Consider the following 20,223-nt stretch of genomic DNA (forward strand, 5'->3'; position numbering starts at 1 on the left):
AGGGATATCACATTATTAGCAATCATATCTGCTTAGGCAAAGCTGGCTTCTACAGATGGCTGCTTTCAAGTGCAAATGAACTGGTTAGACGTGTCTTGTTTAATACATACTCAAGATTCACAAATGGGTATTGATTTTTTTTTTCAACCAGTGTTTCTGATAGCAGTGGAAATGGATTAAATGGTCTCTAGAGAATTTAAAGGAACACTGTCACCTTTAATTAATAGTAAACTTGAGTGGTAACAAAGTATATAAACTTACATTAATTTGTCATGTCAGTACATATTTGATTTAAATTGTATAGTTTTATAACAGTGGGCTTTATATTCTCAAAATAAGTAGCATATGGCCTTCAGTATATCACGTCTTTATAAAAATCATGTGAGAAATGTGTGTGTGTGCCTTTTAGAATGACTTTTTAAAAATTAGCTTTATTTTAATAGCACACATTATTAGTAGGTGATTTTTTTATAAGTAGTCTAGATATTTGAAAATATGCTTTACGACGGTTTTGATCTGTTTTGTTGATTGTAACTTCAGATGTATGATCTTCATTAGTGTTGTTTCTGATTAGTATAATTGCACTTGACTTTGAACATTCTTATCAATATGTTCAAAGGGAAGTACTGATCTTGTTGGGCAAAGGTTTTATGTTCTTAATAAATTCTAACAGAAGGAAAACACTTTTGAGAATTTTTTTCAAAAGATCCTCGAGTCCTCATTGCAAGTGGTCGATGGTGGGGTCACATGGAACTGTGTCAGTGTGTGCTGTATTAAGTGTAGATGCTGAAGAGCCTGTTGTGCTCAGGGTGAAGTGTGTGTGCTGTGCCATGGGGAGAGCCTGGGTCTCTGGAACTGCGTGTTTGCATTAGAATTACTGGCCGGTTGCATGTCTAAATCTGCATACCAGCAGGTGGAATCAGTTGCTTTGCCAACTAATGTACAAGTGGAAAAAAATATCTCTTTGCAGTTCCAACCTGTTAGAGTCTGCTTGTAACTAGGGCTATTAGTCAGGACAGGCACACCTTGTTTTATTGCACTTTGCTTCATCGCGCTTCACGGATACTATGTTTTTTACAAATTGAAGGCCAGACCCTCCACCAGCAAAAAGATGGCAGCTCTCTTTATTGCAATACTTGATTTGCTGTGGTGGTCTGGAACCAAACCTGCGATGTCTGAGGTATGCCAGTGATCTTCATGATGAATTTTAGTACACAGCACTGTGTATGGTCATTGTCAAGACTAAATAAAAACCTACAAGAAATAGTTTAAAATCTGTGTGTTGCAATTGATAGTACTTATAGCAAACCATCTTTTTGACATCACAAAATTTCTTTAAGAAAATAAAGAAGCCTTAAACTAGTCTTTTTTTCCTGCCTAGTTTGATCTGTTTTGTTACAGTGACTTGCTGGATGTTTGCAGACACATCAGAAATGTACCATAAACAGCATGTAATGAAACTTAATGATATTGGTATAATTACATTTATATATACCAACGATTTAGTGGAGAATACATTATGATTATGTATGTATGGAAAATCTAGTTCTGCCCAAATCAGGAATACTTCACTTCTCTCCAAGTCTAGTTTTACACTTGCATGCCTTCCTATATTTCTTTTTTAAAAATATATATATATGACCCAGGAATTTTAATCCTTTTTGCATCTGCTCCTCCCATTTACCTCATGCATTTAGTTGTATAATAACCCATTTCCTCTATATTTCCTTTTTGCAGGCCGCTGGAAAGTACAGACAACAAGGCAGAAATTATATTGTTGAAGATGGAGATATTATCTTCTTCAAGTTTAATACACCTCAGCAACCGAAGAAGAAATAGATTTTAGTTATTGCTCAGATAAACACACAATTTCCAAAAGGCATATGGTTTTTTTAAAATTAAAATTTCTGAAAACTGAAGGGACACACACAAAGTTGGGGGATGGGAATCTTCTACAAACAGAATTATTTTTATTTGTTTTAAAATTAAAATACTGTGTACCTCCAATGAAATGCAAGTTCTCTAATGTGAACAGCTTTGCTTTTCACGTGATTAAGACCCTACTCCAAATTGTGGAAGCTTTTCAGGAACCATATTACTCTCATGATACTTCATTAATCTCCATCATGTATGCCAAGCCTGACACATTTGACAGTGAGGACAATGTGGCTTGCTCCTTTTTGAATCTACAGATAATGCATGTTTTACAGTACTCCAGATGTCTACACTCAATAAAACATTTGACAAAACCAGCCTTGGTGTGTTTGGGGATGTCTGTATTGACTGACTGTGGTGTGCTGAATGCGATACGGCACCTGGTGGTTGCTGATTACAGAATTTTAAGGCGTGTGTGTGACACAGTAACTGGCAATGTGGGGCAGCTGCAATTGTATCTTAAAAGTGAGTCTTTCATGGGAGTCAGAAGAATAGTATAGCAGGGATTTGTCTCAAGAAAGTTAATTAATTTGTAGATAGACATTTATTGAAGGATGGTAGCAATGATGCTACAAAGGATATAACATAGGTGACTGACCAAAAAGAAAATAATGCTGGAAAAAATTCTACTTCAAAAATTAAGGGACTTTTTTTTCTTGTTGTTCTGACCATATTGAAGAGAGTGTTTAATCTTTCCTCTGAATTTATGAAAATATTGTGAAAACTAACCCATTCATGTCTTTCATGGGTTATATTTTTCTTTAAATTCAGTAGTGAGTGTAAAAGTTTATTACTAAAAAGATTAGACCTTGAAAAATAAAAAAACAACTGTTTTCATACTTCCTATCAAAATATTTTAGATCAGTTGAAATTTTAGTATATATAAGTTAAGCACTTTCTAAAATTGTAGTAGGAAATTCTGAAAGAAAATAATGATGAATTAGTTATTTGGAGACCAGTTGGCACTTGGCCTTCTCTGATGATGACAGTCCTGGAGTCTCGTCCCTGATCCCGCCCTTGCTCCCCCACGTTAACACTCCTGCAAGAGCCCCCTTGTCCCCATCCACAGCCCTTCCTCCTCTGTGGTTATAGAGCCATTTCAGTGAATGCAGAGTCGTACCTCGGTTAGCCCTTTTTTCTACTGTATTACTTTGTCATATTAAAAATAAGAAAATATTAAAAGAAAAGTGATTTTTAAGGAGCTTTGGCTGTACATAGGAAAGGATGTTTAAACAGGGTTTAGTTGAGTAGCGAATGTAATTTAGAAACTCGAGTACGCTCTTTCTGAGGATCGAATGCAGAAGTGCCCCCTTATCCTTGGGGGATGTGTTCCAGGAACTCCAGTAGATGCCTGAACCTGAGGACAGTACCAACCCCTATTATACTATATTTTTTCCTATATGTGCATACCTATGATAAAGTTTAATTAATAGGCACAGTAAGAGATTAACAACAAAGTAGAACATTTATAATAAAATACTGTAATAAAACTTATTTAAATGTGGTCTCTCATAACCGATCTGATATCTGAGACGGCTACTAAGTGACTAACGGGCAGGGAGCGTACACAGTGGATACGCTGGACGAAGGGATGACGCAGGTCCTGGACGGGACAGAGCAAGACAGTGTGAGGTCTCATCATACTCAGAACAGCGCTGAATTTAAAACTTCACTGTTGCCCTAGCCGGTTTATCTCAGTGGTTAGAGCGTCGACCTGCGGACCAAAGGGTTCTGGGTTCGATTATGGCCAAGGGCATGTACCTTGGTTGCAGGCTCGATCCCTGGCCCTCGTGGGGATGCCTGTGGGAGGCAACCAGTCAATGTGTCTCTCACCAATATTTCTCTGCCCCTCTATTTCTCCCACTCTCTCTAAAAAACAATGGAAAAGGTATCTCTGGTGAGGATTAACAAAAAAACCTTAATTGTTTATTTCTGGAATTTTTTTTTCATTTAATATTTTTGGACTTAGGTGACTGCAGGTAACTGAAACTGTGGAAACCGAAACCATAGATAAGGGAGCACTATAGCAAGATACCCTTTTGCAAACAAATAGTAGTAAACAGCAGAGAAATAAGACTAAAACTAAGTGAAAAGTGTTTTTAAAAACGAAATAAAACATAAATGAAGCTCAGGTACAGGTGCAGTTGACAAGCTTGCTGTGAAAATTCTTGTATTTCTGTATTGGAGGAATGTACAGATTAGTAGATAGGGATTTTACTAGTGTATAAAGAAATCAAATATTTTGCGTTTGAGTTTTCTCCAAAGTAAATTGCATAGACTTCTTAAATACACTTGAAATCTCACTTAAAGGCCTTTAAGGTTCTTTAATTTTTCTTTCACTAACTTCTAATGTGATAATTGCACATTCCAGAACAGAACCATTTATAAGAGAAAGTTAGTTTTGAGGTAACTGCATTTACTAGGGACTGGAATTAAGTGCTAAAAGTGTTTAACTTGGTTTGAAGTTCTGCAACATTCTAAATATGTGTACAAAATAGTATTTTCTTCAGAAGTTGAGGATTCGAAGAACTTTTACATATAAATAAATGAGAGTATGCCTATATCTTCGTGTTTAATACTGGTTATAATTATATGTATTTTTAGGATTATAAGTGGATTTTTTTCACCTATTCGAAACTCCATCTTAATCAAATTTGTAGAAAAAGAGATTTTCTTTTTGCCTAAAGTTTGTGATAGCACTCAGTTTAGTTTTATCATATTACCTTCGTAACTTGCACTCTGGGCATGGCTTGGGTCGGAACCAGAACCCTTTCCCACCAAAAGAGAAACACAGATACTTTTCATCATTAACATAGTTTTGTGTGAAGCTTCTGTTCACTTAAAATTTGCCAGCTCCGTTTGGGAAGTAAGTCTTCTTACTCATGAGTAATCAACTTTTCAGCATTAAAATCCAGTTGATGTCTATCCCTAGTTGTCTTTGTATTAGATTCTCAGTGCTCCTTTGTAACAACTATGTCCCCTCAAAGAGTCAGAGACAGAAAATTCTTTTCCTATCTTACATTTTTCTGATTAGTCTACTTAACTACACTTACTGCTCTTTTTTATTTTGCCAGGTACTTCAGAAATGTTGATTATTTCTAATGGCAAACTGCTTTAGCTGAGAAAATTGATCTCATCTATTTTAAGCTAGTAAAAAACACACCAGTGATAGAATAAAAGCTAGGTTTGACTTTTGAATGACTTTTTTGTCTCCTAACTGATACGGGGCCCCTTATAAAAACTGGCAGGTCTTGAATCACCTTAATGCTCTGTGAATATCCCGAACCACTTAGAAATTCGTGTCTCACTCAAAAGCCCATGTTGCAATCAGGAAATATAAAAATGAGAGGACTCACTTGACCTCACAGGCAGCACTTCAGAGTTCTGAAAGCACACATCCGATCTGGTCCTTGCAGGTCTAGGAACGTGATTTTTTTCAGTATGAAACACTTCCCAAACTTTAAAGAGCCTAATTTAATTTGTACACTAGAATGCAAGTCCTTTCGTTGACAGTAGAAGGTGTTCCCGATATATAATTAACAAATGGTGGTTAAGGCCCATACTCAGGAGTGAAAAGGATCCAGCCATCAAAGGAAGCAGGCTACGAGCATCTCAGGCAGAAGGAACAGTGAATGCAGAGGCTCTGAGGCAGGAAAGAGCCTGGTGCTTTGAGGAACAGACAGGAGGCTGAAGAGACGAAAGTGTAACCAGTGCAAGATTCTCAGTTATGCAGTGCTTTGTGTGTAGAAAGTGGTGCTGGGATTTTATTCTAACTTAATGGGTAGCCACTAGAGGGTTTAAAACGAGAGGCATATGATCTTATTTATATTTTTAAGGATCACCTAGAATCCTGACTCATCTTACCCAATCCTCCCAGTTTTGAGAGCCAGCTGTGCAGAAGGAGCAAAGTGCTGGCAGACATGCAGAGGGAGATGGAGCAGAGAGCCTGGGAGCAGCAAATGGGCATGTCGGAGGCCAGAGAAGTGCCAGACACGCATTAGTGTCCAGGGCAGTCCTATAGAAATGTGTGAGCCACTAGGTAATTTAAATTTTCTAGCAGCCACATTTTTAAAAAACAATTCATCTTAATGTATTTTTAACTCAACAAATCCAAATTTTAATTTTAGCATGTAATCAACCTAAAAATTAAGACATTTTAGATATTTTTCATACTGTCTTCAAAATCTAGAGTATTTTATACCTACAATACATCTCAATTCAAACTAGCCATATTTCCACTGCTCAGTAGCCACATGTGGCTTAGTGGCTACTGTAGTGGACAATGTGGGTCTGTGGCTTTACCTTTCCTCCTAAGGAATTTAGCCTGAAATCTCATCCCCATCTGATTTCAACAAATCTTATAAAAAAACCACTTTGCTCAGATTGTGTTTTTATTTAAAGCTGAATGTCAAAAGTATGCTAAATCCTCATTTCCGGTTTGTTTGTTTTTAAGAAAAGAGTTTAGGGGGCTTATTGACTAGAGGGCCACCAGTTATAGTAGCACCAATAAGACTGACTCTTAACTTGGACTAAGTCCAAATGGAGAGATGCAACTTGATCTACTTGCTGGAGGAAGACACACTGGTAGAATGGATGCGAGGAGGAAAGGGAGACATCAAGAATGACTCCTAGCCCGGCCGGGCGTGGCTCAGCGGTTGAGCGTCGCGTCAACCTAGGATCCAGGCGATCAGGGTTTGATTCCCGGTCAGGGCACATGCCCCATTGTGGGCTGCAGCCAATCAATGACTCTCTCATCATTGATGTTTCTCTTTCCCTCTCCCTTCCTCTCTCTGAAATCAATAAAGATATATTAAAAAAAAAAAAGAATGACTCCTATTCTGGGAATATATGCAGAGAAACCCAAAACACCAATTCAAAAGAATATATGCACCCCCGCATTCATTGCAGCACTATTTACAACAGCCAAGCTATGGAAGCAGCCCAAGTGCCCATCAGTAGATGAGTGGATAAAAAAATGGTGATACATATATACAGTGGAATATTACTTGGCCATAACAAAGGATGAAATCATACCTCTTGCAACAGCATGGATAGAGGATACTGTGCTAAGTGAAATAAAGACAAATGCCATGTGATTACACTTATATGTGGAATCTAAAGAGCAAAGTAAACAAAATTATGAAGTAGACTCATCGATACAGAGAACAGACTGATGGTTACCAGAGGGGAGGGGGCTTGGGGGCTGGGTTAAAAAGGTGAAGGGATTAAGAAGTACAAATTTGTAGTTACAGAATAGTCACAGAGATGTAAATTACAGCATAGGGATATAGTAAATAATATGACTGTGTGTGGGGCCAGGTGGGTACTTGAAATATCGGGGGGACGATTTTGTAAAGTATATGGTTGTCTAACCACTATGCTGTACACCTGAAACAATTACAAATAATATTGAATGTGAACTGTAATTGAAATGGTTGGTGTGGCGGCGTGCAGGAGGCAGCCAATCAGTGTTTCTCTCTCATCACTGATGCTTTTATCTCTATCGCTCGCCCTTCCTCTCTCTCTAAAATCAATGAAAACATTTAAAAAAAAAAAAAAAAGAATAACTCCTAGGTTTTTAGCATGAACTACTGGATACATGATGGTGCCATTTACTAAGCGGGGAGCAACAGATAGGAAATGTGTGTGTGGAGGTGGAAATCAAGAATCTTTTTTTAATCTTTACCCGAGTATATGTTTCTACTGATTTTAGTGAGAGAGGAAGGGCGAAAGAGAGAAACATTGATCAGTTGCCTCTCAAACACACCCTGACCGAGGATCCAACCTGCAACCTGAGTATGTACCCTGGCTGGGAATTGAACCAGAGACCTTTTGGGATGATGCCCCAACCAACTGAGCCACTCTGGCCAGGGCTCAAGAATCTATTTCACACGTAGGTAACATTACCTGACTTCAAGACTTAACATAAAGCTACAGTAATCAAGAAAACATGGTATTGGTGAAAAAATAAACAAATAGATCAATGGAACAGAATAGAGAGCCCAGAAATAGACCGACGTACGCACAGTCAGTTGATCTTTGACAAAGGAGCAAACCCGATACAATGGAGCAAAGATCGTCTTTTCAGCAAATGGTGCTGGAACAACTCGACATCCACATGCAACAAAATGAATCTAGACACAGACCTTATATCCTTCACAAAAAGTAACTCAAAATGGATCAGAGAAACAAATGTAAAACACAAAACTGTCAAACTCCTAGAAGATAACATAGGAGAAAATCCAGATGACCTTGGATAACTTTTTAGATACAACACTAAAGACAGTCCATAGAAGAAAGAATTGATGGGCTGGACTGAGTTAAAAGTAAAAGCTTCTGTTCTGCAAAAGACACTGTCAAGACAATGAGAAGACAAACCACAGACTGGGAGAAAATATTTGCAAAAAACATATCTGATAAAGAACTGTTACCCCAAACATGCAAAGAACTCAACAATAAGAAAACAGCCTGATTTAAAAATGTTTAAAATGTAGGTTCAGGATGCCCTTTAAACACCTCTGGGTGAATACTAAGTTGACCACTAGCTGCATGTGTCTGAGGCTCACAAGAAAGTTTGAGGTGGCAGATACATAACTTTAGAATCATCACTATACTGGTATTTAAAGCCTGGAGACTGGAGTAAATCACCTAAACTAAAGACTATAGACAGAGAAGAGGAGCAGGCCCAAGAATGAGCCTGATGCAGATATCAAGGAAAGGAGCAGGGGTCAGCAAAACAGGCTGAAGGAAGCAGCTCATGAGGTAGAAACAAACCAAGAGAGCAACCGGAAGGCAGAACTTCAAAATGAAAGCAAATGCTGCTAAGCAGTTGAAAACATGAAAATAAAGATGTGCTGGTTGACAAGTTCGGTTTCATTTAAAAGCGATTTTGGATTACTCTTTTGAGAAGTTTTGCCATAAAGGGGACAAGAAAAAACGGTGGAGGCTGAAGGGAGATGTTCAGGCAAAATGGCAGGTTGGTTGGTTGGTTGGTTGGTTGGTGGGTTGGTATGATTGATTGGTTGGTTGGTTTGGTTTGTTGGTTGGGTTGGTATGGTGGGTTGGTTGGTTTGGTAGATTGGCTACTTGGTTGGTGGGTGGGTTGGTTGGTGGGTTGGTATGATTGATTGGTTGGTTGGTTTGGTTTGTTGGTTGGGTTGGTATGGTGGGTTGGTTGGTTTGGTAGATTGGCTACTTGGTTGGTGGGTGGGTTGGTATGGTGGGTTGGTTAGTTGATTGGTTTGGTTGGTTGGTGGGTTGGTATGATGGGTTGGTTGGTTTGGTAGATTGGTTAGTTGGTTGATGGGTTGGTTGATTGGTTGGTGGGTGGGTTGATATGGTTGGTTGGTTGGTTGGTTGGTTGGTTGGTTGGTTGGTTGGTTTGGTAGATTGGTTGGTTGGTTAGTTTGGGGTTTTTAGCAATGGGCAATGGTAAAGAGCTGGATGTGGATAGGAATGCTGGTGGAGAGGAGAGTTGGGGGCTAATGAAACGAGAGAAAGGAGGGGACAGAAAAAGCAGGATCCTTGAGAAAATATGGGGTGAGGGGGTAAGATGTGGAACACAGGTCGGGGGACTGGCCTTTGGCAGGAGCGGGAATGCTTCTTCCACTGGAAGAGAAGACAGGGAAGACATAGGTAGATGTGTTGCTTGTTGTCTCAGTGAAGTTTGAGTTCAAGCCATGAGCAGAGGGGTATGAAGAGAGTAGGTTTCAAGGGGAAATAGAAGCTTCCACACAGCCCTCTTGATTTGCCCTTTTGCTTTTGTTTTTCTTTAAACCAAGGGTCCATGGGCTAGCACAGAATCCTGGAAGGCTCCATTTATTAACCCTTTAGTTATTGGATTGTGGGCAGGGGCAGGGGCACTTGGGATTTTCATCAACCATCAATTAATTCAAAAGGACGCCAGTATGTTATCCACGTGGACAGTGAGTGTCAGTCCTGCGGGAACAAGCACCTTCTGGCCCTCGTGACCCTGCTCTTTACCTTGTTCCAGGGACTAGGAAATACTAGCCCCTAAAGTTACTTCTGATGAGCTCCGCCTTTTCTTTTTCCATGATTGTAGTGAGATTCCTGAGCTCTTGCTCTCAGAAGGGCTGCCAAAGCTGAGCAGTTTCTGTTTAGAGCAACTACCCTTCTTCAGGACAGTTTTGTTCTCAGTGGAGAATAGCCAGTGTGGCTGCTGCTGTCAATGCTAAATAAGGGGGGGCGGTGATGTGCAGAGTTCAAATCCTTTCATTTCAATCCTTTGAAATCCCATAAAAGTATAGTCAGGAGAACACATCTTGAACTTTTGAGGCTCTTGCCTGAGTGGATTAACTAATCCTGTTTACTAATATCTCTCTGCACCCTCTGAGGACCCTCATCTTTAGAATTCAATGCTCCCTTTGCTTCGAACAAAGCCTCCAGTGTGCTGCTCTTCAGATCACAGCTTGAGAGCAAGCTTATTTGCTTTGGTCAAATTTCAAGTGTAAGTGGTTTCAGCCATTTGGCTTACTGTATTTGTGTCATTTTGGGGTGAATTCCAGGGACCTCAAGACACCATTCCTTTTTTTACTTGAAAATAGATTTTGTAAAATAAACTGTTAGATTTAAAACTGTTAGATTTGGCCAAGTTTTATTTCTAAGGAAGGAGCCTGTCCTGGCTTAACTTCTACAAAGCCACATACGATATCTGGTTTGAGGTGTTTACCCAATTTAAACAATATAACACATGAATGATGTTTCCTTTTTTCTGCATCCTTTGAATACGAATGACCAGCTAAGGCACTGGGGACCGATGTCTTATGTTTCACCTGCGAAGGCATCCAAACATCGTAGACACTGCTGATTGTTTACCCATTAACCAGCTCACCCAGCTCACCCTCTTTCCCTTGCTAACAAAATCTCACTTTTGTTCCACAGAGAGTGAGTGTGCCCAGCTCCAGGAAATGAATCATTATTGGTTTCAACTCATCATGTAATCTCTCCTCTCTTCTGCCAGGGGTAGGGGTGGGCAGGTGACCCAGGTCTGACCTGTGAAATGTGAAGAGCTCTGGAGATGGGGCTTGGCAGAGCTTTGGGGGAGAGCATTCCTCCCTGATTAAAAAGAGGGAGTCAAGAAGAGATAGCCACTCTCTTTCTCTTCCTGCTATGAAAACTCAAGGTGAATTCCAGAGCTCCCTGGATGTCATTCTTTTTTGATTTGAAAATAGATTTTATAACTATTTGGTGTTATGGAAAAGGAAAGCCAAGAAATGGGCTGAGAAGCATCCATCCCTGTTGTTAGCCAATCCTGGAGCAGCCTCCCTCCAGACTCTTGTTTTGCGCAGGAATTAAATGCCCTTGTTTAAGCCACTTTTAGTTAAGTCTTCTGTTACTTGCAGCCAAAAGCCTCCAGACATATCTGACTTCACAGAACCTCGAGAGCATTTATAACGACCACTCTATCCCAGCTCTACGTGAACAATTCCTCGTCTTCTGCTTGGCTACTAAGCCGTGGCCCCTTAACAGTTTGTTAAACATAGTTGAAGATCCAAGAGTATTGTAAAAGCAGTGTTTTAATTCTTTTGGTTTTCTAGCACCCTGGTGAAGTTAAATAATATAAATAAAATGATTTTTCAATAACTAATCTGTAGAAAAGAGAATGTCAGGATTCCCAAACAGCCATTTTACAGTTTTCTTCTTTGAATTGTTTCTCAACCTCTCTGACTTAGAATTTGAGTTCTTAATTGGGTCAGCCTTGGGGAATCGTCGGAAACCAACCGTAAACAGCCTCTACTGCCACCAAGGCAGTCACCGTGTTTTGGGGTGTTTTTAATTGATGTAAAAGCTCACCTGCATTGGTAAAACCCCAAATAATCTTCATCCTTTATGGCTTGGCATTTCTTTTTCTTTCTTTTTTTTAAATATCTTTATTGATTTCAGAGAGAGGAAGGGAGAGGGAGAGAAAGAGAGAGAGAGAGAGAAACATCAATGGTGAGAGAGTCATTGATCGCCTGCATCCTGCAGGCCCCCGCTGGGGATTGAGGCTGAAAACCCTACATGCGCCCTGACCGGGAATCGAACCTCAATCTCCCAGAACCTAGGTCGATGCTCAACCGCTGAGCCATGCTGGGCAGGGCAGCTTGGCATTTCATAACCTTATTTGCCTATAACTTCAGCATGTTATTCATTTTTATTACTAGAAGCTTAAATTTGTTCTGTTTTTAACACATTTATCAGTTTTCCTCCTTCCCAACCCATTCATGTATTTATACATTGTGTCCCTGAAAATGTAGGAATGTGGCTAAACCTCATTTGGGGGCTGTTGGGTCAAACTGACAGATGGCAACACCGTCATTTATAGAATTAGCCACCAAATGTACATCTTCAGCTTCCCAGGACTTCTGTTTTCCACACCTCTGCCTGAGAGTACAATTAAGGTGTTTGGGTTAAAACCAGCTCCAGGAAGTCCCTGACATTTTGTAATAAGCAAAAACAGTCATAAACCAACATTTGCTCACAGCCTAAAATAAACCATGCAACCAGCCTAAGTGGAACAGCACAACTTTCTCTTCATTCTGAATTTTAGTTTCTCAGTCGGCCACGGTAGATACTAGTTTATTTGCTAATTCCATGGGGATGGGGCAGTGGGAGAGGAGCAAAAGAGTGACAAAAAGAACAGTGACCACGTTGGGAACTGAGAACTCCCAGTAAATTCAGTGAGTGCAGAATTTGTAGGCCCATGAGCATTTCCACATGTGGTTTGCTGAACTTATTTTCCAATTCCATGTAGAGCACTGATTGCATCAGGAGATGAATAATTTATCTCCTGCATTGGTGGAGCAAACCGTTAGTGTAAAAGTTGTTTAGGAAATTCAGCAAGCACGTACGAGCCAGGCCTGTGCCAACCAAGAAGGACTGTCGCCCTCTTGAAACCTAGGCCTGTGGAGAGGGGTTTCAAAGCTGTCTCGATTATACCCACAGGATTTTCATTTATGGAGGTGACTGAGTGAAAACACAAAGAGGCCAACGCCATTGAGAGCATATTGTTACTTCCATTTCCCAAGAGAAGGGAGCATTCCACACCAGTGGGCAAACCCCAGGTTTGATTAGCAGGCAGCAGTCGAGAGGGGAAAGCGTGGCCCAGGGTCTAGCCCTGGGGGACTAGGGCAGAGGAACATTGGCTTGGAGTGTGAGAATTAGGTATGGGCTTGTGATTGGTTGGAGGGTCCGTAATGTGATTTTCATGCACCCGCAAAAGCTGACTCACAGAGATGTCAAACAACTTTGGCCATTAGTTTGGCCCTGTGACTAATTTATGTCAAATAGACAAATACAGAATCTAAGAAAACACAGGACAAAAATCCACATGATCAGGCCCTCTCAGTGCACATCAATCGTCTTACATAAAAACACAACTTAGAAACTATACTACATGCCAGTGAGCACATGGAAAACCAACCACTTCGCTATTCCAGGTTTTAATTATAAAAATATGTAGTAAAGAATTTGACCTTGCTCAAAGAGACGTCGGGTCTGCCTTCTGGGATTAATCTGTCACACCTGATAAGACTGTCTTTGTTTAGGGCACAGGATGGCCACACTGGATCTCAGGGTGGGGACTGACCTCTCCAGAAAGACCAGCTGTCATTTAGGGTGGGGCTTTGGGTCCTGTAGTATCTGGCAACTTTCAGATACTTCAACCTTGTGGGCAATTAGTGAATCATGCCCACATCATGAGACCCCATTAAGGACTCTGGACACTGATGCTCAGGTGAGCTTCCCAGGTTGGCAGCGCTCCATACCCATTGTCACACATAGATGCCAGGAGGTAACACATTCTAACCTCACAGGAGAGGACACGGGAAGCCTCACATCTGGAAGCCTCCCACATTCTGCCCATGCATCTCTTCCTTTGGCTGATTTTAATCTATATCCTTTCCCTGTACTAAACCATAACCATGACTATAAAAGCTCTCTGTGAGTTCTGTGAGCCCTTCTAGTAAATTTATCAAACTGGGTGGTGATTTGGGACCCCCCCCCCCAAACATGTAGTTGGTATTAGAAGTAAAGACAGTCTTGGGAACTGTGACCTGAACCTTTGCATTTGTCTAACTCCAGGCAAAAAGTATATGCACGTGCATTGGAGAGAGAAAGAGAGACATACATACATACATACATACATACATACATACATACATACATACATACATAGATGAAACTTAAAAGTAAAGCCTGGCCAGTGTGACTCAGTGGTTGAGCGCTGACCTATGAACTAGGAGGTCACGGTTCGATTCCCGGTCAGGACACATGCCAGGGTTTCAGGCTCCATCCCCAGTAGGGGGCGTGCAGGAGGCAGCCGATCAGTGACTCTCTCATCACTGATGTTTCTCTCTCTCTGTCCCTCTCCTTTCCTTTCTCTGAAATCAATAAAAACATTTTTTAAAAAAGTAAAGAAGGTATTCAGTAAAAAATGGAAAGGTCTCGTCCCTTCTCTGGCTTCACCAGTCCCAGTAATTTGGAGGATCCCACTGTTAACTGTTTCTTTCTGGTTTATCATTCTACACATTTTCTGCACAAATACAAACATAAATACACACTGTATTATTTTTTATCATAAATGAGATTGTCCTCTATAGCCAGCTCTGAAACTTCCCTTTGTCCCTTGTGTTTCAGGAGGAGGCAGGCCAGCACACCTGGGCCTCGGTGGCTGTACCATCAGAAGAGAATCGAGTCTCGGGGTTCTCGTCAGATCACACGGTTTCACACACATAGAGCTCTCAGAACGGTGCTGACACAAAGTTAGCAAACACCTGTGTATTTTGTGTATTTGTTTATTTAGCCAGCCCTCTATTGTATACATTGCTATTTTTAATTTTTTCATTATTTCTAGCAAGGTTGCCATAAATATCCTTGAACTTGTACTTACACATTCACATCTAGAATAAATTAAGGCCCTGGCTGGGTAGCTCAGTTGGTTAGGGCATCATCCTGATAGGCCAAGGTTACATATGTCAGGACACATACAAGAAGCAACCAATGAATGCATAAATAAGTGGAACAAATCGATGTTTCTCTCTCTCTCTCCCCTTTCCTCTCTCTCTCAAATCAATAAATAAAAATTTATCTAAAATCCTTAGGAATGGAACTGCTATGTCAAAGGGCCTGTACATTTAACATTTTGCTAGGTGTTGTCAAGTTGCTCCCTAAAACTGTTGTACCAATTTCCATTCCTATTCCTCACCTCTGGTATGCCTGACTCTCCTTACTCCCAATTACTGAACATTATCAAACATTTTAGTCTTTGCCAATCTGATGGGGGGTTTTTAATTACATCTCCTTGTAGTTTGGTTTGCATTTATTTAATTATTGTGAGGATGAATATCTTTTTTATATATTTATTCATTTACTTTATATTTATAGCACTTTTTTCTCCCAGCTGCTTAATTCATGTGCTTTGATTTTCTATGTGATTTAAGCAAAATTCCTACACCGTTTGAAACTGATGTCTTGAATGAGAATCAGGCAAAATGAAAAGATGCCAGCGTGCTTTTTCCAGCCAGCATTTCACGCCATCGTGAGTTCCACTCTTGTTTTAAATTTCCTTAAAAATAGAAAATAAAACAAAGCAAAATAAAAACAATAGGCTGGGAAGAGGTACTAATTTTCTCTGGTTGATGGAAGGGCTTTTGTTTGTTTGTTTGTTCCTCTTAACTAAATAGAAATCATTCCCTTTATTTCAGCTTATATGCGTTTCTCCAGTATGGAAACCAACCCACCAAGAACTGAATCTTTTTATTCTTTAATTTAAACCAATCTAATAAGTAAATATTCTGTTATGTCTCATCCAACATACGTGGTGGTTGATAACAAAACTGGTAACAACTTTTATGTGTATGGGTAAGATTTCAGATTACTTTACTAAAGCAGGTTGACTTGTATGCTGTTCTAAAGATACGTTCTTACAGGCAATGGCATGGTGACTGCCGGAGGGACGGGGTGGGGCAGGTAGAAGGAGGTAAAGGGGAGTAGATGGTGATGGCAGGAGGCTTGACTTGGGGTGGTGAACACACAATACAATATACAGATGATGTGTTATAGAATTGTGCACGTGAAACCTAAATAATTTTATTAACCAATGTCACCCAATAAATTAAATTTTTTAAAAAAAGAAATATTCTTGATTTTCAAGTGAATTTCATTTGCATTTTGCAAATAATGCTTGGGTAAACTCCTTAGAAATTTGGCTTCTCCAAAAAGGAGGGATTCTAAAACATGCTCTTACCTTTCTTAAATCTTTTCTTTCAAAACTGACCCCTTGAAAGCGTCCCAAATGGGGCCTCTTGTTTTTCAACTGTACAACCTCTCCCTTCCTTCCCATTTCTCAGAACTTGTAATAGCCATTATCTGATTATACACATGCTGGCTTACTTCACATATTTGTATATATCTATATCCATCTTTGTTTTCCCGCTAAGTTGTAAAACTCTAATAGATTAGGTGCTCTATTAGTTATAAATTTCTACATTAGAAATTACCCCTAAATTTAGCAGCTTAAAACAACAATAAACACTTATTCTCTAGCAGTTTCTGCAGGCCAGAAGTTTAGCTGGGCTGCAGTCATCTAAAGGAAGCCTGGGTGGAGCAGGAGATATGCTCTAAGAGGGATGGATACTCCTGTGGCTGGCAAACTGACACTCTGTAGTTTCTCACCAAGTGGACTTCTCCGTAGACCTACTCAAGAATCTTCATGATATGTCATCTGGCTTTGCCCAGAGTGAGAGATCCAAGAAAGGGCAAGGGGAAAGCCACAATGTATTTTATGGCTTAGCCTCAGAAGTCAGACATTTGTCCCCAAATTTCCTATTGGTCAGCCTTCCACAGGGGCATAAATACCAGGAGGCAGGAATCACGTGTGGCCATCCTGGAGGCTGGCTACCAGGGGGACCCCTGTCTTTTATTCATTGTTTACATAGATCATAGACCTTGTCATGGGTATAATCATTTAAAAGAATCCAACTATGGGGACATCTGTAATAATTTCAACAATAAAGATAAATTAAAAAAAAAAAATCCGCCCAGCCGGGCGTGGCTCAGCGGTTGAGCGTCGACCTAGGATCCAGGCGATCGGGGTTCGATTCCTGGTCAGGGCACATGCCCGAGTTGCGGGCTCAATTAATGACTCTCTCATCATTGATGTTTCTACCTCTCTCTCTCCCTCACCTTTCCTCTCTCTGAAATCAATAAAGATATATTTTTTAAAAAAATAAAAAAATCCAACCATGCAGAAATACTGCAATGAATCAGGAAACTGGTTATTTTCATTATAATTGGTGATGGGTAAATGGACACGTCTTAGGTCAGTTTCCTGGGGAAATATCTCCAAGACAGAATTTGCATACAAACAAGCAGTTTACTGTGGAAAGGGCTGAGAATCAGCACCCCTGTGGGGCGTGAAGGCGGGAGGACTGAGGTCAGTGAGTTGAAAGACTTACAGAAAAGGCCTCAGCTCAGGCCCAGGAGAGCTCTGAGTCCTGATGGCCCTTCACAGGGTTAACACTATGGAAATTAGCAACCACCTAAACCACCTGGTTTTGATCCCTGATTTGACCCCTGAGCCAGTTATTGATCATTTACCAGCACACAGTGATCTATTGAATCACTTCTCTGAGATCCAGAATGTCATATTTGAGCATATCAACATTTCTGAGAAGTCCTACAATAAGGAAGTATCTTTTGCTTTATGAAATAAACGTTTCCCAAACATATGACATGGGTATAGATCTTAGCCCACAGACTAAAGGGTATAAGAAGTTATTTAATGTCTAATTCCGAGCCCTTTCCTTTCAGATTGATGGGAGAGAAAAAAAACCCCATAACCTCCCACCTGCCAGGAATTCTCTCCCCACCCCCCACCCCTGGGTGGTGCCCCACTTCCAGCTGGCAGGTGGGGGCGCGTCTGCTTCTGGCTCTCGCTCATCGGTGCACCCCCGCAGCTCAGGTGCCCCAAAGCCCTGCCCACGGGGCCCTGCCAGCTGAGGCCTGCGCAGCCCTTCTGATGGCTCCAGCAGAGAAATCTCTGTCCTTTAGGTGGGGTGCGCACTGTCCCCAGCCCCGTCCTCATCACTGCCTGTTGCCTCCCGGGCCTGTCACACCGCCCTGCCCGGCTCCTGAAAGCTTCTGAGTTGAAAGCCTGGTCTGGGCAGCCTCGCTGTCCCCTTGGCCTCCTTCCTGGGCTCTGCAGGGCCGCAGGGACACGGGTTCCCTCCCTCTGCCCCTGCTCCTCCCGGCCCCCTCTCCCCCGCCCACCCCCTTCCCTGCCTCCTCCTACCCTCGGGCCTTCCACTCCTCACCTTCTCCGCCTCTGAACCTTCCGGGGCTGGAGCAAATCCCTCTCGGCTCTAAGGCTTTAGGTTTGAATAACAAAAGCCAGAAAGTCTGGCGGTTCGGTTTCTGCCCTAAAGGAAGCCTCCCTAAGGCAAGGAGACCAGTGCCCTTCATCTGCTTACATGAAGAAGCATGAAACTGGGAGGGACGGGGAACAGCTCACATCTAAAAACACCTGTCACTCCGTCGCACCTGGTTGAACTGTTCTGTGGAGCACAGGTCAGGGACACTGGACTGTGAGGAGCTGCTGGGTGCCCAGCAGGAGCCACAGGATGGCCTCAGGGCTCACGTCGGAGGACTGTCCCTGGTTGGGAGGCGCTTTCACCTGCAGACCCCTCTGCCCTTCTGGGGCGAAGGTGTGAAGCTGCCATTCTGGGGGTAGGGGGAGCTAAGGGAATCCCAGTTGCCTGGAGTAATCGGGGCTGCTGAGGGCCAGTGCAGGGAGGCCGCTGTTCTTGATGGCTTTTTGAAGATTTCTTACCAGACTGCATCTTGCCACTGCGCTGTGTTTCTACAGGTACTGCTTTTTGAAGGACCAGTGGCACTTTTGAAAAAGATCCTGATCCCCACTGTGAGAGTAGAAGGCTCTGGGAGCATGTTAAATCCCTTGGAAAATTAATATATTGATTTAGAAGTGACACCAAAATGCAGAGACTCCACCAGACCAAAATAAATTCAAACACAGTTAAGTAAGCACGCTTTAATAGCAGGCTCTTTCCAAATTGTTTATTTTTCCATAGCCTTTATATTGGCGGCAACTGAGATAACAAATCCTGGGGCCCGATAAGATCAACAAATTACCAAATGCTAATTGTTTCTGCCAGGTGTAAGGGAGGAGATAAATAGCTTATAAATTAAACAGCAGTGTCTGAGGGTGCCATTCCCACACTCAAGGCTGTTCTGTACTTTCTCCAGCAAAATAATTCCCCCTTATCCCATAATTAGACACTTTTACTTAAAAAAATGCACTCATTAATGAATAGGTTATCCTTCCACTGCCAAATTTAGAAGAGAAGAAAAAAGATAAGGGGTCAGGAGTCTAATACAGTGAATGCCAATGACTTTCACCCTCTTGTCATGATGTACAGAATGTCCGCCGGGGAACATATTTGGCCGCCTGTGTAGTTTTCCGTAAGGAGCGGCTCTCCCAGCTGAAGTGTGCTGGTCATCGCAGCTGGGCCTGTGCTCCCGGGTGCCTTTCAGTGGCCACTCACACGCCGCAGCTGTTCCTTGTCATTTAGGATCCTGCCTCAGGTTCACTTACTAGTGTTATTATACCATCAGTTTATTCAATGCCAGGTAATATGTCGTTCTATGGAAGTCAGCTGTTTCCTTCTCACCTTCGCCTCTCAAGGGAGCCTTGTAGAGTTGAATCTTGCCAACGCATTCCTACCAATGCAGACAGTGCAACGCGGGGTGAAGGGTTGTTTTCTTTCCTCTCTTGAGCCTCTGAACATCTGGTTAGAAGAGTTATCTGGATAATGTTATTTTTCACTCTGCTTGAGTCATAGCATGTCAAACACGTTAGAAATTCTAAGGACAAAGATGTGTTCATTCCTTGCTATCCCACCCATCCATCCATCCACCCACCCACCCGTCCGTCCATCCATCCATCCATGCATATGTTTACTTCATCAGTGGTTCTTCTCATGTTTACCAAACTTCTTTTGGTTCACACTCGGCCCAGGATGGGAGATAAAAGACAAATGTGAGTCCAGCACATTTCTTTCTGCTTAGCTCAAAGGGAGAGGCCAAAATTGTAAATATGTACTGATTACAGTAAAAAGCTGTGGGCAGGCCCCACCCAGCTTGGGCTTAGAAAGGGAGATTCCAGCGAGAGAGATGATAAGGCAGAGGAGCAGCAGAGTTGGGGCTTGCGGGCCCTCCTGAGCTCCCCTCAGAAACAAGGAATTGCCTGCCACGGCTGGGTTGCCCAGTGCA

At 41.6% G+C, this 20,223-nt stretch overlaps 1 protein-coding gene across 1 annotated transcript in view; it reads left to right on the plus strand.

Annotated features, from left to right (window-relative positions):
- Positions 1–2,252, plus strand: part of OLA1 (Obg like ATPase 1) — a 121,448-nt gene extending 119,196 nt beyond the window's left edge. The window contains exon 11 of the mRNA XM_081143537.1: positions 1,738–2,252. Coding sequence (XP_080999663.1) covers positions 1,738–1,839 — 102 coding nt within the window. The 3' untranslated portion in view covers positions 1,840–2,252. The remainder of the gene's footprint in view (positions 1–1,737) is intronic.
- Positions 2,253–20,223: the final 17,971 nt, after the last annotated feature.

This window comes from Miniopterus schreibersii, assembly GCF_964146895.1.
Source record: "Miniopterus schreibersii genome assembly, chromosome: 7".
NCBI lineage: Eukaryota > Metazoa > Chordata > Mammalia > Chiroptera > Miniopteridae > Miniopterus > Miniopterus schreibersii.